At 41.6% G+C, this 21,636-nt stretch overlaps 1 protein-coding gene across 1 annotated transcript in view; it reads right to left on the reverse strand.

Annotated features, from left to right (window-relative positions):
* Positions 1 to 5,634: 5,634 nt before the first annotated feature.
* LOC126768779 (uncharacterized) overlaps positions 5,635 to 21,636 on the reverse strand; it is an 89,739-nt gene continuing 73,737 nt past the window's right edge. The window contains exons 2-8 of the mRNA XM_050487083.1: positions 11,423 to 11,576; positions 8,668 to 11,101; positions 8,387 to 8,573; positions 8,023 to 8,195; positions 7,577 to 7,802; positions 7,174 to 7,501; positions 5,635 to 7,000 (exon numbers count right to left, since the gene is read on the reverse strand). Of these exons, the coding sequence (XP_050343040.1) occupies positions 6,589 to 7,000; positions 7,174 to 7,501; positions 7,577 to 7,802; positions 8,023 to 8,195; positions 8,387 to 8,573; positions 8,668 to 11,101; positions 11,423 to 11,576 (3,914 nt within the window). The 3' untranslated portion in view covers positions 5,635 to 6,588. The remainder of the gene's footprint in view (positions 7,001 to 7,173; positions 7,502 to 7,576; positions 7,803 to 8,022; positions 8,196 to 8,386; positions 8,574 to 8,667; positions 11,102 to 11,422; positions 11,577 to 21,636) is intronic.

Below are 21,636 nucleotides of genomic sequence, written 5' to 3' on the forward strand. Positions count from 1 at the left end.
CAGATCTCTTCGCTTCCGGCCATCTTCTCGACGACGGCCGGAAGCGACAGGTCCCCACCTACAGCCGTGGATAGGACCGCGCGAGGCTCCGCCCAAGCCGGGCACTCTACGCGCGTGTGTTCCGCCGTATCCACGGCTCCTCCGCCACAATGGTGGCACTCCACCGTCGGCTCCCTACCGACCACCTCACACAGGTACCGGCCGAAACAACCGTGGCCGGTCAAAAGCTGTGTGAGGTGATACGTGGGTGGGCCGTGCTTGCGCTCGACCCACTTCCTCAGCACCGGCCGAATGGCCGCAACGAGGTCCCGGCTAGCACCCGGGACACCCAGTCTCTCCGACCACTCGGCGAATACCCTCTCGCGGGCCTCCTCTCGCCACGTCCGAACCTCACGTGGGTGGGGCCGGTTCTCCTCCGCTCTCACTGCCGCCTTGATCCGCCAATAGACCCTCGAGTTAGCCTCGGCCTCGAGGTCCCATGGCGGGCTTCCGGCGAGCAGGCACGCCGCGGTGTACGACACCGTGCGGTACGCCCGAGCCGCTCTGAGCGCCATCGCTCGCTGCGGACGTCGCAGCGAGGCGACGTTACGGGCGCTCAGAGCGTCCGCCCATATCGGCGCCCCGTAGAGCGCCATCGAGCGCACGACGCCGGTGTACAAGCGCCTGCAGGCACCTCCTGGCCCACCCACGTTCGGGAGGATCCTCCCTAGAACCTAACCTAACCTAACCTAACCTAACCTAACCTAACCTAACCTAACCTAACCTAACCTAACCTAACCTAACCTAACCTAACCTAACCTAACCTAACCTAACCTAACCTAACCTAACCTAACCTAACCTAACCTAACCTAACTCGCGCAGCCGACGGAGCTCCGGACGCCACCAGTACACCCGCCGACGTTGCGGGTGCGGCTTAGCCCTCGGCATCGCCGCGTCGCACACCCGGGACAAGGCGCCGTCGATCCGGTCGGCCTCCTGGTCGATCCGGAGGACCGGGTCGGAACCGGCCCCCCAAGCTTCGACGATGGCCGCCTCCTTCGCCAACTGTCCGTCGAGGCGACCCAGGCACCAACGCGGACGACCTTTCGTTCTTCCGACAACAGTGGGCCGAACATCCGAACGAGCCGACGCAGAGACATCGAACCGAATATATCGGTGATCCGACAGTGTCTCCACGCCAGTCTCGACCCTCCAGTTTTGAGCACGGCGGGCCAGGGCGTTGGACGCGAACGTAACGTCCACGATCGATTCGCCCTGCCGCCGCACGCACGTGCTCTCCGACCCACTGTTGAGGACCGCCAGCCCCAACGAGACCGCCCATTCCTCGAGCACCTCGCCCCGGGCATTGGCCACAGGAGAACCCCAAGCCGTTGATTTGGCGTTGAAGTCCCCCGCGACCAACACCGGTGCGGGCGCCGCTTGCCCGATCAGAGTCCCGACCTCTGCCAGCATCTGCTCAAACTCGGCGAGACTCCGACTGGGCGAGGCGTAGACGGCGACGACCGTCACACCGCCGACGACGGCCAGCACGCACCCCCTGCCCCTGGCCACACCCTCGATGGCCGGAGCGCCAGCGACCGCAGGGGCGACAATCGCCACGACCCGTTCGTGGTCGGAGACCCAGTCGTCCCGCGAGGGAACGAAGTAGGGCTCCGATACCACCGCCACGTTGATCTGCCACTCTGCCATGCTTTGGACTAGGAGGTCCTGGGCCCTGGCTGAGTGGTTGATATTGGCCTAGAGACAGCGCAGGGCCATCACTGCGCGGTCTCCATCGGCTCCGCCTCTATGCGTGGAGACGCGGCTACCGGGCCTTTCGTCGCCACCTTCCCTGTCTTCTTTCTCTGCGCGGCGCCCTTTCCGCCCTGGCACGACTTGCTGCAGGCGGCATGGGCAGCTGGCTTACCGGCCGCAGTGCAGACCACGCAGCTGGCTACGGTGGCGGAGCACTCCCGAGCCTTATGACCGGGCTGACCGCAGCGGAAGCACAGACGGCTTCGGTCGACGTCCCGGTCACACTTTGCCCCCATGTGCCCCCGCTCGAGGCACCGGAAACAGTGCAGCGGTCTGGGGTCGAGCAGCATGACTCGCGCCGACACCCACCCGACCCTTATGCGACCTACCTCCACGACCTTCTTTGCGGCCGAAACGGGGCAGCTCAGCCACAGAGAGCCCGAGCCGCTCGAGCCGCGAGCGATGATGCCCGCTTTAATGGCCCCGGTAGGGCAGCCGCCTTGTTCAGCGACCGCCGCCACGGCTTCCGCCACCGTCACGGAGTCGTCCAGGTCTAGTACCCTTAGTTCGACACACTTTGTGGGTCGATGGATCTGGACGATCTCCGGGCTGAGGGCCTCGCGGAGCTTTTCCGCCAGGGCATCCGCCGCCTTCTCGGCCTCGTTGGTGCCCGGCGGCACCTCGAGCATCCGCGCTCCCGTCACCGCGGTCCGGAACCGTACCGCCGTCAAGCCGACCTCCCGGAGGCTGATCCGGCTTTTGGCCAGGGCCAGAGCCTTCTCGTAGCTCCACCCCTTTTCCTCAGCACCGGGCTTCAGCGTCAGCGTTATCGCTGCGGTGCGAGGGGGGCGGAGTTTCCTCGTAACCGGGACCTTTTTGGTGGCCCCGGAAGAAGTCGGCTTCGCCGCCGCTGGCTTGGCGCCCGGCTTCTCTGCCTTCTTTGGCCTGTTCCTAGCGACCACGGCGCTCCACGTGGCCGGAGTGGCGGCCGGCTCCGCTGACGACTGAGGAGCCACCCTCCTGGCTGCCGCCTCTTGGGCAGCCATACTTCTCTTAGGGCTTAGGTTGCGTGGGAGGCGGCTGGAGCCTCCTTTCCCGCCGCGGCTACGGCCGCTGCCTGCGCTACCCTACGGTCAGCGGCGAGTGGAAGCCGCAGCCGAGGCTCCGGAAGGAGGCGGCCCTCGAGGCCCTCGAGGCGAGCGTTCAGCATCGTGCTGAACTGCTCGCGGTTCGCGCGCAGCGCCTCCTCCATGACGTTTTGGAGGTTCGCCTCCGTCGCCGCCACCGGCCGCTGGCGCATTTCGGCGACTTCCCGGCGCAACTCGGCCAGTTGGCCGGAGAGTCGCGTGTTAGCCGCCTCCAGTCGCGCCACCTCCTCCGTCACCGTGAGGGCCCTTAGATCCGCCACCGCACCTTTAATGGTGACGGCGGCGGACTTCAGGGCCCGAACGAACGTACCCTTCAGGTTGCCCGACCTGTCGGCAACCTGCAGAACGACGTCGAGCGCCTCCTTCACCGCCGCGTCCAGCGCGGCAGACGTCTGCGGCACGTCCACGGCCGCGCCGGGTTGGCGTTTCTCTGCTCGGGCCGCCCTTTCTTCAGTGGCCACCTTGGCCGCCGCACTGTACGCGGCCAGTGCGTCCTCCGCCTCGTACCGCCGCTCCTTTGCCTTAGCGGCTTTTAGCTCCTCGCGGGAGCGCCCGAGACCGACGTATTCGCCCGTCGTGGGCGGTCGACCACGCCCCCTTTTGGGGGAGGGCTTCAGCCATTTGCTGATGCCTGACCCCGAGAAGCCGCCTTCGCTCATACCCGCGTCGCTCTCGGAGCCGGAGTAGCTCTCCGGCCCAGGACAGGGCCGCTTCTCGCCCTTCCGCCGACGACAGGCGGGGTCTCTCGAAGAGACCATCACCATGCTGGTGGCCGACGAGTCGGACTCTGAGAGTCGTTCCAGTCGGACCACCAGTTTTTTGGACACGAGAGTGTCTTTGGTTTCGGCGCGCGCCAATGGGGCGCCCGCCTCCACCGCCATGTTATCGTTGTCCATATGATCGCCGAGTCCGTTGTTGTTTTTTGTATTCTTTATAAATTTTTCCATACTTAATCCCACGAACCTAACCTAACCTTTTTTTTTTTTTTTTCGAGGAGGAAATGCATTTACGCCTGCCGCCCGGACACGACCGGGACGGGTATGTGGGACTCACGGGGCAGAAGGCCATCGTCCTACCCACTAAAACCTCCTCGTTTCCTTCTCACCGCATGGTGGCGGGGTTACGGGAACGCGTTAGCACACCACCGCGACCCCACCTGCGGCCGTCGCTTTGGGTGAGCGACCCACCTGTTGTTTTTTATTGAGGTTTTCTCCTCTCGACCCGGCCGGTGAAGCAAGGCCCTCGGTCCCACCACAGGCTGGCGCCTGGATGGGGAAACGAGTTCGAGAAGGCGGTGACCGAAGTCTGTCCGCCCAGCATCGACACCGAAACTGGACGAACCCGCCTCTCCCTCCTCCTCTACTCCTCTACTGACTGACCTGACCTGACCTGACCTGACCTGACCTGACCTGACCTGACCTGACCTGACCTGACCTGACCTGACCTGACCTGACCTGACCTGACCTGACCTGACCTGACCTGACCTGACCTGACCTGACCTGACCTGACCTGACCTGACCTGACCTGACCTGACCTGACCTGACCTGACCTGACCTGACCTGACCACAAACCATCCGAGAACATGCCACGCCATTGTACTCGGATGGTTTGCCCATCCGAGAACAATCAAAAAAAAAATATCGTACACTCAATTGCTTTTCGAAATTAATTAACTTCTTTAGGATAAAATGTTTAAGTTTTAATCAAACAATGAATATGTCCATTACATTAATGAAATACATTGAATTGAAAAAATAAATAGTTGGTGTTTTTTTTTTTATGGGCGGTCATCGTCTACAGCGCTTTTTTTTTCCTGTTTCTGTCACAGGTCCCATCCCCACATACTTACATTAAATTCGTTACTTTTTATTTAAAAACCAAAATATTTAGTATACACAAATAAAGTATATGACAGAACAACGTTTGCCGGGTCAGCTAGTTATAAATAAATATTGTTGAATAGAATGACAAATGAGAGTCGGAGTTCGGATATGAAAAATAAAATTAGAATTTGATCGTGGTATTTACCGAATCGCACTCCTGGTACAATATTTGTAATTTTTTTCCTGTATAAAACATTTACATATCTATATAGTTACATTAAAGACTTACATAATAACAAATAAAAATTTATAAATAGTTACTGTACAAATCGTGACCGCGTGTAAGGGTCCGTTCACACAGACCGGCTCGGAGAGCATCGGCCTGCTTTTTTCTTTTCACACAGACCGGGTCGTATACGCTTGGAATTGGCCGGAGCGGAGCCGCCAACTATTTCACATCGACCGGCTGGAAGAGATCTGAAAGCGGGTGCGAGCGAGAAAGAGCACGCAAGCGGAGCCGGTCGGCTCCTTTTATTACTTCACACGAAGCGCGTTCAGGCATTTTTAATGACAAAAAAGGTGCAAATGCAAAAATAAACTTTACTACAATCACTCAAAACACTGTTTCCAACGTGATAAAAATCTGCTCTCCTCTCCGAGCCGGTCTGTGTGAACGGACCCTAAGTGACAAGAATGCTAGTAGCATTTCCCCTTTGAATCGCAATACCCATTCTCTGGGCGAAAAATGAACCAACCCTCTTGTCATCGGTAGGGGCAATAAGACGGGGTGTAACATTTTTGATAAAACTTTTTGCATTTGTTTTTGTGTTGTTTGTGTATAGTTGTATCTCTATTATATGTGTTGTATAGTTTTTACTTTTAACTTGTGTCGATAAAAATGTTTATTTTGTAAAAAAATAAAAAAATAATAAAAAATTTATACTTTATTTATTTGAAAATAAATCTTTTAAACTTATCCAATAATCAGATCATTTAACAATCCAATAGAATTATACATTTTAGAGACTAGAAGATAATATTGAACTGAGATTTGAAATGAAAGAAACCTTATTTCTAGTAACACATGCTTAAAATTTGTTAAATATTTACAGAAACAATAGACAAGAATACAAAAAATAACTGTCAGCACCAAAATTAATGGGTAAATATTATTAATACGGTGATATTGTTACTTCAATAAAAGATAAGTAAACTCGTACAAAACACAATGAAAAATCTAAAAACCAAAACAGATTAAGAGTACAGAAAAAAAGGGTTAATATATCAAATCCTTTCACACTTTGTATCTAACAAAAATCAGAAGCTCGTATTACTGTGCTGTATACAATATATATTACAAGACTTATTTTATAACGGCATAATTATTATTTACAATATTTATTATCTAATGTTAGACATCAAGAAGTTCACTGCAAACGAATACTGTTATAAATTAAATTTATTTACAATATCAACACAGACCTAAGTCACAGATCGATTGAAATAAAATCTTAAAGCATAATTTGTCATGAGCTCGCTTGGCTTAGACGAGGGAAAAAGATTATTTAAAATCCAATCAAAATAAAATAACGTTTAAATAAGAGATACTTTTACGTAGGATTGTATTATATTATTGTATTGTAGTTTCTATCACCCTACAAATACGAATAAAACTTCAAGGTGGATTAGATGTGAAACCTTACAATGAAGACAAACGGCTTGGAAACGATGTGTACAAAAATAAATTTTCGTTTGCTTTGTGTCGCAAAAGGTCAAATTCAGAAAGTAGTCATGTATCCCATGAAGAATTTATCTACAAAGATATTTTACGGCGACCTAATTAAATTCACGAATCTATGAATCCATTTATTTTATGTCACTAATTAAATATCGCATTCAAATTCTGACACTCGCTTGTTACGACCTTCTGGCGTCATTTGAAAATGGTTTTCCCTTGTCCCAATTCGCGGGAACCCGTTAAAGCTGTTCCTACTGACCAATGGATTCTCTCTCTCCCTCTCTCTGTGGAAACTAGACGTCGATAGTTTGCCATCTTTACGCTCTGTAAAGTTCGTATCGTTAAAGTTTTTATCGGTAAAACTTCGATCCGGGAAGTTCTTGTCTTGAAAGTTTCGGTCATTGAACTCTCCGTCGGAGAAGTTCCTTTCATTGAAGGTTATATCCCGTATTCCAAATCCTCCCATCCGCGGTGTCCCGATGCTGAATTTGTTTCGGAGTTCTTCATCTCGTAAATTAAAGGCTCTATTTTCGAATGTCGGTGGTCCCGTCTGTAATCTGAAATAACATAAAAACTTTAAGCACTAGACTAGACTTTAAACACGCAAATAGTAATTTAAAGAAAATAAAAAGTAACTAAAAAATATTACACATGATCTATGTATATAACTCGTTATTTTAAATTTTTTAATAACACGAAACATATGAAGGAGACGACATACAGCACTTACTCTCTAAAACACCGCCTTTCTCTGTCGTACTCGGCTGACAGCCCATCGTCGTCATTTATAATGGCCGACGGGTCGCTGTAGACTGAAGACTCTTGGTAGAACGAGTCCAGATCGACGTAGTTGCCCTCTGCGGGCTCATTATCCAGCAGCTCCGCCAGCTGCGCCTTAAGTGTCGCAAAGCTAGGTCGCTGTGAAGGGTCAGCGTGCCAGCATGCGTGCATCGCGCGATACAGTTGAGGTTTGCAGTGCGGTGGACGCTCTAACCGGTAGCCCTCCGCCACCGCTGCCAGCACCTCACGCCCCGACATGGCCGCGTACGGCGTCGAACCTACGAACAGCCCGGCCGTCAATATCAACGAGCCTACTGCAGCTACACTTACGTAATAATCACGTTATGACGTACCGAGCGTGACGATCTCCCATAATAGAATACCAAAAGCCCACACGTCGGTGTGGTGGCTGTGCACGTTGTAGAGCAGCGCCTCGGGCGCCATCCAGCGCACGGGCAGCGCGCCGCGCCCGCCGCGCGCGGACGCTCCCGCACTCCGCGACATGCCAAAATCCGCAATTTTGCATAACTTGTTGTGATCCACTAACACGTTTCGGGCTGCCAGATCGCGGTGGACGATCTGAAAAGGGAAAAATAATATTACTGTCTCGTCTCATTTTAAAGTAAATAATTAAACGTTCGTCAAACGACGCAATTGCATACTCTTTTTTATTGTATTTTTTAATTATGTTTTCAATCGTTTTATGTGGGTAGCCAATGTGTAGTCAGAAAACCCCTTACCCGAGATACAAGAGTAGTTTTCAATTTAATCATTTTATCCAACCTTAGTGGAAACTAACCCCTTTGGAAGCGATATAGTCCATGCCTCTCGCAACGCAGTAAGCGAAAACGGTGAGATCGCGCGAAGTGAGGGCTCCACTACCGCTAAAACGGTCAGGCCGGGAACGTCGCTCGCGTAGGTATGTTAGCAGCTTACCGCACATTACATACTCCATTATAAGTAGATATGGCTCTGAAATAAAAAATAAAATATTTTCTATAAAGTTTATAAAAACTACTTAAGAAATTTGTTCGCCCGCTTTGTAAGTCACAACATCGTACGCGTGTCTTGTACGTTTTGTTGCGATTATCGCGATTTCTTAGCTTATTATTTGTTATTTGTGTGCTTAAGAAATAGTTTTTTATTTTGTAGGAGGTACCAACCTTGCTCAGTACAACAGGCTAGAAGCGTAACCACATTCGGATGTGTTCCAATCTTCTGCATGATGTAGATTTCGTGTAAAAGTTCCTGCTTCTCTTTTTGTGAAGCGGATTCCTTTATAGTTTTCACTGCGACTAGCCGTGTTAACCCATCGTGACCGTTTAAATCGTCTGCTTCAGCTTTCCATACCTATGAAGAAAATATTAAACCACCATCAAAGCAAGTCTCATTAGTTTTACTATTTTTAAACTGTTTTTTTTTTTTCTTATATCAATCTATTTACCTGCCCAAAGTTCCCTTGTCCTAGTAAGGTCTGTAATCGTAGTTTGTTTCTTGGAAATTCCCATTTTTGATCAGGTTTAGTTGGTGTAGGTATGGGGGGCCGTGCAACTGGAGTTATCGGTGATTCCTTCTTTATATCACCACCGTCGTCAAAATAGCCTTCATATTCGGTATCAATTTCTTTGGTTTTCTTATTGAGAATATTTCTTAAAACAAATCCTACAACAGCTATGACCGGAAGAAACCCAAGACCAGCTAAAACATACGATGCAGTATAAGTTTTTTCAGCTTCTATTACAACATCTTCATTTTGTGAATCCCTCTCAACAGTAGTGTTGTTGTTAGCTGCTGTTCCATTTGATTCATTAGACGTTTGTAAAGTTAATACAATAGGTTTGGAGCTTGATTCTGATGAAGTTCGCGATGTAATGACAAGTGGTTTGAACGTATATTCAGTAGTGTCAATGGTTTGGGTTGTGGGTATTGTAGTTGCAAGGAAAACTGCTGGTCGGGTAGGTTCTGCTTCATTAGATGTTGTAGTCAAGGAAGCATAAGAAGAATTAGATGTAGTAGTGGTTGTACTAGTCGTTGTTGTTGGTCTGCGTCGTCGCAATTTATTTTTTGGTCTCGCTGTTATCCCACTTGTCGTATTTTCATGATCGTTGAGTCCAAATAAAGTCGCAAGTCTGTCGGATATTTTCGAAGTAGTCGTTTCTTGTCTAAAGTCACTCATGTATCGGTCACTAACCACAGCAGGTTCTGACAGTTTTTGAGTGTAAGTCATGGGCGTTGAACTAAGATTGGAATTCAAAGGGCCCTCAGTAGTTGTTGTTCTTATTCTAATTCTATGTCTATTTGGCCTCAGCGTTGAGGATGAAAAAAGAGTTGTTTCTGTTTCATTTAATAAAATTGTCTTTGGAATTGTACCATTTTTTAATTCTTCGATACTTTCAGTTACAGTATTATTATCAGAGTCTTTAGCCAAAGAATCTGTTTTATTATGACTTTTTATAGAAGAAGTTATTGACACAGATGTGACAACAGCAGTGTAAACGGAAGTTGAAGCTTTTTCGGTTGTTGTCGTATTTGTCGTTTCAGGTAAGACATTTTCAGTATTAGATAAAGTAGTTAACCTAGATGGACGTCTACGTAAATTAAAATACGTTCGTGTAAAGTTTCTTGGGGACGACGATGTGAGATTTGTTTTATTTATTAAAATGTCTTTTGTGAAATTGCTATTAAGAATAGAGTCTTTTGAAAGTATAGTGCTATTTAAGCGTGAAATTTCTTTGCTTATATATAAATTTTCCGGCGTAACATTTTGTATAATCGAATCGGTTACGTTCAGTAAAGCAATCGACTGTGGCTTTGGAGTCGACTGTGTTGTACTTGAATATTTTCTATAAGCATTAACTAATCCTACGTGTCGCGCTGGTGCGGGCCCTTTTACCGTGTTTCTTATTTTATTTTTTTCTATGATATTTTTTACAACGGAAACATCCATATCCTCGTTAATTTCTTCTTCGCCAGCGCTATTGTTTCTATATTTTTCGGTAGCAGAATATCTTGAGTTAAACTTTCGCTTTTCTGTAGGTGTTGCTATGAAATTAACTGATTTTGTTGATGCTGACAAAAAGGGAGAATTTGTTAAATTATCATTGAAACCTGGACCTCCAAGCTTCTGACCAAAATATATAAATGGGGCCATTTCTTCATCAGGTAATTCTGTTTCAAGAGGTCGAAAATGATTGTAAATCTCTTCTGACATAAATAAAGTATGATTTCCTTTGTCTTTGTCACTGTCTACATTTTCGGATCTTGTTTTATGAATATTAGTACTGTTTGCTATTGTATTTACTTCTGCTATTTCTTCTTTCTCCTGTCTATCTGATAATGTTGTCATTTTTTCATTCTCTTGAATTGATGAAATTGTAGTCGTATCATAATTAAATTTAAAATTATCTTTAATTTCATTACTAGATGCAACTTTATTTAAATCTGGATGACTTTGTGTAATATTGTCTGTATCCGAATAATTAAGCAAATAAAGGCCATGATTAGACTCGTCAACCTGAAACTCTTCTTCTGGATCTAATTCAACTTCTTTGTCGAGGCCTTCCAATTTTTCTGGAGGGACATACACAATACTGCTCTCCGTAGTGGTTTCTACTACAAGAGTTTTATTAATTAATTCTTTTCTTCTATTATTTAAAAACCCCGCTCTACTCTTATTTTCTTGATATAATACTCGAGGTATAAATAAGTGCCTTATTTCATGCGGTTTTACTTCCTGTCGTGTTTCTCTATTGCCTTCACGGGAGACAAGTCTCAATGTAGGTGCTATAGCCTCATTGCTAGAATTGTCGAATATAATCTTCTTTACAACGGAGCTGTTCGAATCTTTGATTTCCAATTGAGCGAACGTAGTATTACCCCTGAAATAAATAAAATGCTTTTTTAGCCGATTTATATGTATTCTGTATAAATAGCGCCTTTAATGTTTATTTAAATATTTACTAGATACAGCCAAAATGATTGCGTTACACTGATCTATTCAAGGCTATTGTCTTTATTTTTAAATTATTAAAATAGACGTGAGTGCTATTGTAACAATTTCTGCATTGTATCTCTTTAATATTTAGTGATATTAGAAATGATAAAAAAATAACATTTCTTAAGAATTAAAAGTAATATTGTGTACAATTTCAAAGGGCTTGTGTGGTATTACATACAAATTATTTAAAAGGTGTAATTACTTGTGAGGCTTGTGAGCTAAGGTCGCAATGGTGTTGATGTGACTGGTCAGCCTCCCTGTTAGCAACTGTCTCCTCCTTGCTGCGAGAAGAGTCAGTAGCTGCGAGTCCCGGGTCGTGTTCACGCTGCTCTGTGTCGTAGTTCGCCGGACGCTACCTGAAAAGAAAAAATAATGTACTTATTCTCAATATTGTTATTTCAAACTTTTATAAAATATGTATTAATAAATTTATACAACTAAACAATATGTCCATAGAAAATGAAAAATTACTTGTCTCAACTGTGTCTCGTCACATATTTACAAAAATACTATTAAGAATAACGGTAAAGTAGCAGATACAGTTAAAAAGCAATTCTTAAGCTAATTAAAGTTATTTCTGCGAAATATTATAATAACTTAAACAACCCACTAGTCAAATTATACCTTCTTGGTATAAAACGTAACAAAACTATCGCAACAATTCACTTTCGGTTTCACACAAACACACAGAGGCTGTTTCTAGAAGAGAAAGCAGAAATAGTGATGAAAAATGATACTTCAAAAAAAAGATAATGAATTATTACTTGTAGTGGTCAGTTTAATGAACGTACAGATTAATTGTATGTCTTATTAGTAGATACTATCATGATATAAAATATTTTTTTTTAATTAATTATTATAAGGACAGTCCTGTGTAAGCGTCGTTTGATTAACTTGTTTGCCTTAACTCCTACCTTACACCCTAAACAACCGTAAGTCAGTTAAAATGAAGACAAGGTATATTTTCATAGCCACAAATGTTTCGGCCTTAAAATGTGATTGCATGACAATAATTAGATGTAATCAAGCATCGCTGTTTGCCGGCATCCTTCACCTCAAATCGAGACAATAGGCTGAGATGAAATGCAAACGAGCCAGATTGTCGCCGTCGCCTTGACATGATGTGAGTGAGATCGAACGCGATATGCAACATTATTATCAAAACTTTCTTTGAAACAATTCCGTGAAAATACTCGATCGTCGAGACTATCGAAATGATAACGACGCGTTGTGACACACAGAAAACAGTACACAGAAAGACCACATACCGAACACCAGAACTCGGGTCGTGGATTTCATTATATTCGATCAAAATGCATTGTGATAGTTAAGTAAACCCATGACATATTCGTTTTTTGAGCCTTACACATGTTAAGTTGACAAACGAACCACTTTACAAAGAGTTTTGTTTCTGTTGCAATGTAAAATAGTTAATATTCTCTAGTGGCACACTGAATAGGGGTTTGATGCTACTCGACAGATTTTAAATAAAAAGGAGAGTCACAAAAGCCTATAGTTATAATGAGAGCTCAGAATTCAGTAAAATCGCAGTATAGACTATATTACCACGAGCAGTAAATAATTGACTGCACCTAAACATACTTAGGAAAAGTTAGCATGAATGGCACATGCGCAGTGAACGACACTTCGTGCACGACACGCACGGTTTCTAATAAGCAAAAACACTATTAAGTGTTCATTATTAAGCTACCTATAAAGAAGTATATAAGTAAGCAGTAACAAACAAATAATAAAGTTACTTTCGAGAAAGACGTAATTGGAAATATTAAACATTGATTAACTGACTAGATATTTTATTTGACTTCTGGATAAATCCAAATAGTAGTAAGAATATATTTTCACTTCCAGGCACTCATTTGTGAGTCCACGTGTAAACACGTTCAACAAAATTACTTGGTGATCTACATTAGTGCTAGTCACCGCGCAAGTACCGATCAACTGTTTGACTAATTTTAGAAAACGCTGAAAATATTCATAGATTTTCAGATGTTATTTTTTATATTTGCCGGGAAGGCAAATGACTCTACTCCACCTGATGGTAAGTGGTAGTAGAGTCCAAACGCGACGACGGCCAGTACAGTCGGGACGAATGTCCTGCACTAGCTGCCCCCACCTTGCCGGCCCGCGAGATACCTCTACACGTGCGCTGGTAAAGAATTCCATATTTTGGACGTGCGACAAAAAAGGAGTTGCCAAATTTCTTTGTGCGCGATGGAATTGATGTCATAGTTAGGCGGTGACATCGAGAGCCAGCACGAGTAGACTTACGAAGGAAAGGGGAAGCAGGAATTAGAGAGAATAACTCAGAGCACTCGCCGTGATACAGTCGATAGAAAGCGCTCAGCGCTGCTATCTCTCGACGCAATTGTAAAGGCTCGAGGGTGTTTGTGACCTTTTCGTCGCCAATACTGCAAACTGCATGTCGCTGCAACCGATCCAAGGCCTCCAGTAGGTACTTAATTTTATACATATATAATTAGTGGGCTTAAAATGTTTTTGAGTCGGATAAATATTTAATATAGTAATTAATGTAAGGCATGAACTATTGAACGTAGTCAATAACGTTGTACCTTCAGGAATGAAAGCGATTAGCGTTTAATATTGTCTTAAAAATATATAATTTAGGAATATTCGAAATAACTTCAAATTTACTACTAAGTATATCGCAATACAGACACGGTGATTCTTTAATCACTACAGAGTATTGTTATAATATTTATTTTCTTTTCTTTTTTGAAAAAAATGATGCATAACTCACCTACAATACTGTATTATTAAAAGACACAATATATTATCGAAAGACACACGTCAAACTTAGCTATATATAATAATAAATGTCATTTTGATATAAGTATTATAAAGTATTGTATGATAAAAGTACTATATATCAGTTAAATTAGGAAATAGTTTTATTCGCAAATAGTTATCTGAGCAATCGCCTCTCACATTCTTAGGTCTAAGCTTGAAATGGCCTAATTGTACAACTGGAATGTTTCACAACGCTGTACATCGGCAGGCTCAGGGCTTGGAACCACTTTAATGCTATTAACTCGAGCTTCTAAATACGAACTAGGCCTACGATATTTAGTTTTTTCTTGTCAGCGGCATCAGCTGTTAGCAAACATAAACAAATAAGCAAGATGAACACATTTTGTGTTTAGTTACAAATGATATGAGTACGAACATGATATTTTACAAGAGTAAGTTAATTTGAAACAATAAGTTGACATCAATAACAGCAGTATGTTTTAGTCACGTTGTAAAAAATGAGAAACGCCATGAGAATTTTCGTTTCGCAAGCAAGTTATCGCGTTTCAACGCGCCCCTTTGACGTCTGACGCTAAAGTTCAGAAATGTCTTGTTCTTTTATAAACAAATCAAGTGTCCGTGATCTTATAGACTGATAAGCAGCTCTGGGAGTGGCGCTTCGGTTCTACATTACTCGGTGTCAACTAATATGAACGTACTCATTTACAGTACAGTAGATGTTTACTTTACTTACTTACAATACAATAGTGCCTGTGCAGTGATTTTGGTTTGTGCGTTATAAAGAAGATGATTTTTGACAATTCGATGTATTGATTTAGTGTGAGGTAGTAATTATCACAGTTTAGACGTGCTCTAGGTCACCCAGCGACGTATATGGCTCGGAGTCTGCTCCATAGAGTCCCCTTCGCTTGACCGTCTCTCGTAATGCGACCGCATTCATTTGCCTACTTTGGTATCTCGCCTTTCTATTAAAAGTAATTCATATGAACCTCTAAGCCACATGAGCATGCAAATATCGTGTTTTTTTTTAAAATATTGTTATTATTAAATGATTTCAAAGATTACGTACTTATTGCTTGTACCAACACTACGACCGCGTGTGTGGCGATAAGTTAATAAGATGCGTCAGTGTGCTTGCATCGAGATGCCTTATCCCTAAAAGATACGTTACCATATATATCGCCTTGGTGAGCTTCATTTATAAAAATGTGCTCAAGTTCATCATAATATGTTTATTTCACAGCAGTATTTTACGTTGAACTTCGTCACTCGCTCGCTCACTCCGAACGCGAATGTGGTGAAATGTCTATACAGCAACGTTTTCCCACATTACCGTTTCAATAGAAAACAATATCATACACGAAGTTTGCGAGATTGGCAAAAACTACTTTGTACAGATTACGCAGTTACACACATATACATATATACATACTTATACGATACACGGAAAAACGATTCCGTTTGAAACAATCCTCTTGTAGGACGCCTTAGCCCGCTTAGTAAATATGCTAAAATCTCATTACAATTATAATTAATGAATATACTTTTGTAAAATTTGTAAAAGATTGGCTTGCGTGTTGTAATATATTATTAAGATATTGGTTCACTCGATAATTGAAAGATGCGTAGTAACGGATGACGTTATAATTACAACTGTAAGCACAACACCTATTGAGAAGATTCACTCACATTGCATACAATCTGAGTGTACGGAACTGTTTGTGTACAGATTATTTAGTCCTCCTAAGTTCTTAAAGTGGCTGTACGTTCTCATAGGTCCTAAAATAATATTCAAATTTATAAAAAGAAAGTTTGTGGCTGATTTTAATAGCTACTTCGAGTTGTAGATATCGTATGTTCAATTATTTTCCGTAAAAAATATTGTCATAACCATTATTGCGAGTATATAGGTTAAGTACTACACAAGATTTTGATTTTATTATTATTTTGAGTAGCGGTTTCATTTTGTTTTAGATGTTAAAAGCTTCTTTTTTACACTAATTTATTTAGTTATTAAGTTACGCAGTTCCGCTTTTACAGTTTAATTTATACGTTGCTTTTACAGTTTAATTTATACGTTCTTACTGTTAGCTGTTAACATCTGTTTTATTTTTCTCAACTGAAACGTAATAATGTGTTTACAGTAATTTATTTCCAATAAGTTGTGTTTACTTTTAAAGGATTTTACATTACCGCCGTACCAGTTTAAATTTTATATTATATGTTCTTTTAGTGTTTACTTATGTATACATCGGCAAACCAAAAAAAAATGGTCAAAATTAAACTCTATTTATAATGGTCTTTTTGTCTCAACTCACAATATAGGCTAAAGCGTATGTTGTGTGAATGTTGTGTAAATTGTACCTGTCCTATAAAAAAAATCATGAAAGGCATTCGTTTACGAAAGCCGAATAACTATGACTCTTACAGATTATCTGTATAATATAAATAAAATATGTGGAACGATTTGGGAACCAACCTCGATATAACAAAGTTTAGATTATTCAAATCAGTCGAGCAATTAACGAGTAATCGATTATCGCTCCTCATTTTTTAAGTCGGTTAAAAATTGCAAAAACAATATTTCGAAAAAGGTCAAAACTATATGAGTCGCTGCGTTTGTACTCGTCTGTATGTACTCGGTACTACACGTTGCACACGTCGTAATAACAGCAAGGAAACAACGTAACAATTACTCACAGACCCTCACTTGTCTAAACTGGCAATCTGACTCACTTCAACCATGAAGTAAGCTCACTTATCGCCTTGGAGACTTCGTTAATATAGCTACTAGCTGTTCTCCGCGACTCCGCCCGTGTCCAGTGTCCAGCGACTTATCCTGCACCGAGGATACCTCTCTGTCCAATTTCGTTACGATCGGTCTTGTGGTTTAATCATGATGAGGTAACAAGCAGACACACAGTCACATTGGCATTTATTGTTCTAATATTCACATTAACTATGAAATTGAATCATCTCCCGGAAGTACATTGAAATGAATCTGCTCAACGTTTGTATTACAATACTATTTTTCTCTCATGCATTTCTACCTGACTATCAATGCACAGCTTAAACTATCGGCATAGACACTTGGCTTTGGAGAAGAGTTTCGGTTCGTAACTTAGAGGAGCACTAAGAATTTTATACAAAACAGTCTGTGGGAACGCTCTATAATCTTGGTTATCCGATCGATCGGTCGAAGCCGAATAGTTAGTTAGTTAGAAATGAAACGGTGAAATATAAATATTAGCTGTAACCCTTATCGTATTATAAAGTTCGAGCAGGTACAGCTACTCGCAACAGTCCGTCGTTACCCGTGACAGCTTAGTGTCGAATAGACATATATCTCATTATGAACTGATATTATTCTGTGAATTTAATTCAAAATTTAGACATTATGTTACACGTCGTAGATAAAATAGGAAAGTAGTGTTAAATATTAACCAATACTTTGATTACTTCGACTGAAACACTTCACGCGATTGGAATTTATTCGATAATCTGATGATTTAAGCCGATAGTTATTCAGTGTAATCATCGCGCGTGCCTTATCAGCACGAGAGCGGTCCGCGCAATCACGAGCTGGACGAACGGTTCTTACTAGATATAGTGGAAAGCATACGAAGACTGGCTAGCTTGTAAATCAATCAAATTAAATCAAAACGTACTTTATTCGAGAAGTCACTTTTAAATCGTCGTGTTACACTTTTCGTGTAGTTATCGACTGACGACTTGGAATGCAGAGTGCGTCAAAAAGAACTTGGAAAAACTCAGTAGTTATTATTTATCAAAAATGAAATTATATCGTTAATTAAATACAATCCCTGCATGGAACATATCCTGCACGGAAGTTACCTAGTACTCGCTTTTATATCATTTACATATACTCTATATATATATATATATATATATTTATATATATATATATATATATATATATATATATATATTATTATACTGTTTTCTTAACATAAGTCGAAGTTAATATAAAACGCTACAGCTTCATGGATCATGCCAATAAAATGGTTTATTTGTAATGAAATTTCTTAAGTTAAGAAGTTGTCAATATATTGTAATTCTAAAGTGCATAAATGTTAGTACATAAATGTAAGTCTAAAGTAAGTACCTTAACTACGAGGAATGTGTAAACATGAAGAATTTCATTTCAGTTCAATGGTATATTTAATATTTATGCGATACATGTACCTGCTCAACAACTGAATCTATTATCTACAAAATATTTAGACGTGGGATTGATCGAACAGTTCTCGCCTAATAGCGCCGGCCTACAGGTACAAATACTTAATCATATTTCCTAATATAACGTAATATGTAACGCCTAATACACGCAAACAAAAGACAACATTTTGTAATAACGGCTCCTGTACATTGATGTTGTTTTTATCGATTCTTTTGTGGTCATATTAAGTTATCGTCATTTAGACCACACCAGCGGTACGGCACCGAGTTGTCTGACCATAATCACCACAATTCAAATAATTAGCTAATTTAATTATAAATATTTTCTAATTTAATAACTTATTTAATACATAAATTGCGACGTCACGATCATCATTAACGTGAAGGCTAAACATAAGAGCGATAATAGCACAGGAAGCGCCAGTAATTTGACACGCGACCGTCGGACATGTGGTTAGTATGTTCGTATATTTTGACGGGAACTTGATGATATTAGTTTGATACATGTTTTAATTGCGATGAATTATATAATTAATAAAATCGGATGATGTGGAGACCGGCAGAGCTGGCAGGCGGCAGAGCAGAGTAGAGCCGCTCTCTTCCGGCCCGTAGATTTCGTAAGAGCCGACTAAGATAATTTTTGTTAAGCGCATTCATCAATAGGTCTCATGACGGTAGAAGGCTAACCCAGAAATATCAGGCAGCTGGCCTACGTCTACTATATCCGTTTTCCATGCAGTCGTTATACTACATTGACTCAAAGTAAATAGGATAAAGGCAAGCACGAAAATATAGCAACTTGTACAACTTGAGTAGATAGAGGGTACATTTTCTATTATGCGGTAATATTTTGTGACTATACTATAATACTTGTAAATATGTTACTTAGTTACACATTGTGTGCAATAAATAACACTCAGTTCGAAATAAAATCTTTAGTTCCTTCTTCGAGGCTCTTGAAAAGCTTCCAAAACAAAATTTATTAAATTAATCTTTGTTGTTGCGGCATTTTTATAGAACTATAGTTGATAAAGTTAAGCTTGATGGAAAAATAATATCATTGAAGTGTAAATCCCGAGGAATAGAAATGGTGCGCTGCGAGTACAGCTTACATCGCAATAGCTGCTGCTAAGACCTTAGTGTAGCACCTAAATAAATCCCTTCACTTCAATATTTCTAGCTGCAGAGCTTTTGTACAGCTGTGGTCTTTTACACTCAACTGAAAAATAAATCCTCTTGACACGTTCGTCTGCTTGGAAATCATTGATACACTCAAGTATTGTTACTCGTAATAACAGATATCATACTTAGTGACGCGCCGAACAAAGGAACCTAACCTTCGCCGCGTTTAAGCGCAAAACCGATTATGTAAATAAACAAATACAACGCAACGAGTGGGACGTACAAATACATATGTACAGCGCGACCTATAAAAACTCAGCATATCGAAAATTAATTTGGCGCAAGTAATGCAAACGACTACAGAAAAAAATATTAAGGCGACATCCCAACCATGAGTATGAGCAGTGTTAGAATTTCGAGCGTGACTGACAATTAAATTCTTTTCTTGGTGAGATTGTATGTACGCAAAAACATAAACGATCCTTCCAGAAATTGTGTCGTACATACTTTTAACAATAGGTATAAGCACAAACTCGTAACTACTATTATACCGCTGAGTTTTTCTCGCTGGTCCTTCTTTGGTGTTTATATCCGAACCAGCGGTAGACTTTCGACAGTCAATAATCAATCTCTTTTGACTTTGATTAGCCGGTCAGTGGAGACTTTAAATTTGTGTAGGATATATTTGGTGCTCGATGATGAAAGAAAATATCTTTTTTCAGTTGTGATACAGACATATGTTTATCTACTAACTTACATAGAAGCAACGCGGTGGGATACACTCCAAACCGTTAACTTAGAGCAGCGGGCATTGCATTAACGTGGTTACAAAACTAACCTCAAAGTTGGCATTCTTGGTAAAAAAAACATCGTAAATAATTGATACCTTACAAGCCTTAAGCCGATATTCTCATGGTCGACATTATAAATTCATAATGCGATGTAACGATAAGCTGACACAATAGTGGAAAGGCACATTATATATGCCAATACCGATTGACTTTTTATTAATGTTTATATTGATTTTGGCCAGAGGTGTATTTTGTTTCGGAAGCTGTAGTAACTTTTGTGCCGAATCCAATAAGAGTTATATTAGCTTGCACCCATTGGATAAAACAATTGTTATTACAACCAATACATGTTGTTAGTACTTTTAATGTATCTTGATTGAAATCTCGACATATAATGCTTAATCAAGATAAGATTTAGACATAGACACGTGATCTCTATAACAGTTTGTTGCATTATATCGTCAATTGTATAACGCTGTTGAGGAATTTGGCGACAGACGAGAATTCCATTCTTTTGGTTATCTTCCCTACATTGCTTAAAATGACTTATAATTTGTAGGTTTTTAGCTTCATTGAAACAACAATACAAACAGAGAACATTATGAAAATGTATTCTTCCTGACCGAAGATTAGCAAAACGACTTGCCTCGATGACTAGGCAACAGTGCAGAATATTAAAGTACACAAATTTATGCACAAACAGGTGCGCTCCCTATTGCTTCATTCTCCTGATCCCATTGGGACGGCAATCATCGGTGCCCGAGTCCGAGCCGGAGCTCCGAGCCGCTGGGCAATGTATAGTGGTCGTATCCCTACTCACACACTCAAATTCAAGCTCGCAACGAACCAAATCTAGGAACGAGTTTCAAATCACTCTAATGACCTATTTAGTGTGACTTCACGAACGATTAAAAACAAAAGTGATTTTGTCTCTCGACTATGAATAAGACTTCTTATCAACATTCATAATTTTTTCATTTATTTTTTACAAATAATCTACATGGAAACATTACGGACACGTGGTAGTGATAAACGTAATATTTTAATATTGTTGATTGACTCAGTGTTTTATTTAAAAAAGGTCACTTGTATACTCGTATTATACGACTTTAGGCGAGACCAACAAATATTTAAGCAGACTTCTTTCCACAAGATGAATCTCATTAACTTGATTTATTGAGTCAGTAGATATTGAAGCAGAACAATCATTTGCAATGAACGCTCTGAGAACTAGAACTCATGAATTATTGAAATATCTTTACTGTTTCGCAACATCAAATATAGTCGCATTAATATTTTATAAAGAACGACAAACATAATAATAATCGCGAGAATATTTCTTAATTAAAAATTATAATGACATATACTTTTATGTTATTAACGTCAGTATAATATTAAACGACAAATCAAATAATGTTTTTAAGAAGAAGAAGAAGAAAGCGAGATGTCACCGGCTCAGAGCCGGCGCATCGTGACAGTGATAACTCACTTTTCAGGATTTAAGTACATGAAT

This window comes from Nymphalis io, chromosome 5 (assembly GCF_905147045.1).
Source record: "Nymphalis io chromosome 5, ilAglIoxx1.1, whole genome shotgun sequence".
NCBI lineage: Eukaryota > Metazoa > Arthropoda > Insecta > Lepidoptera > Nymphalidae > Nymphalis > Nymphalis io.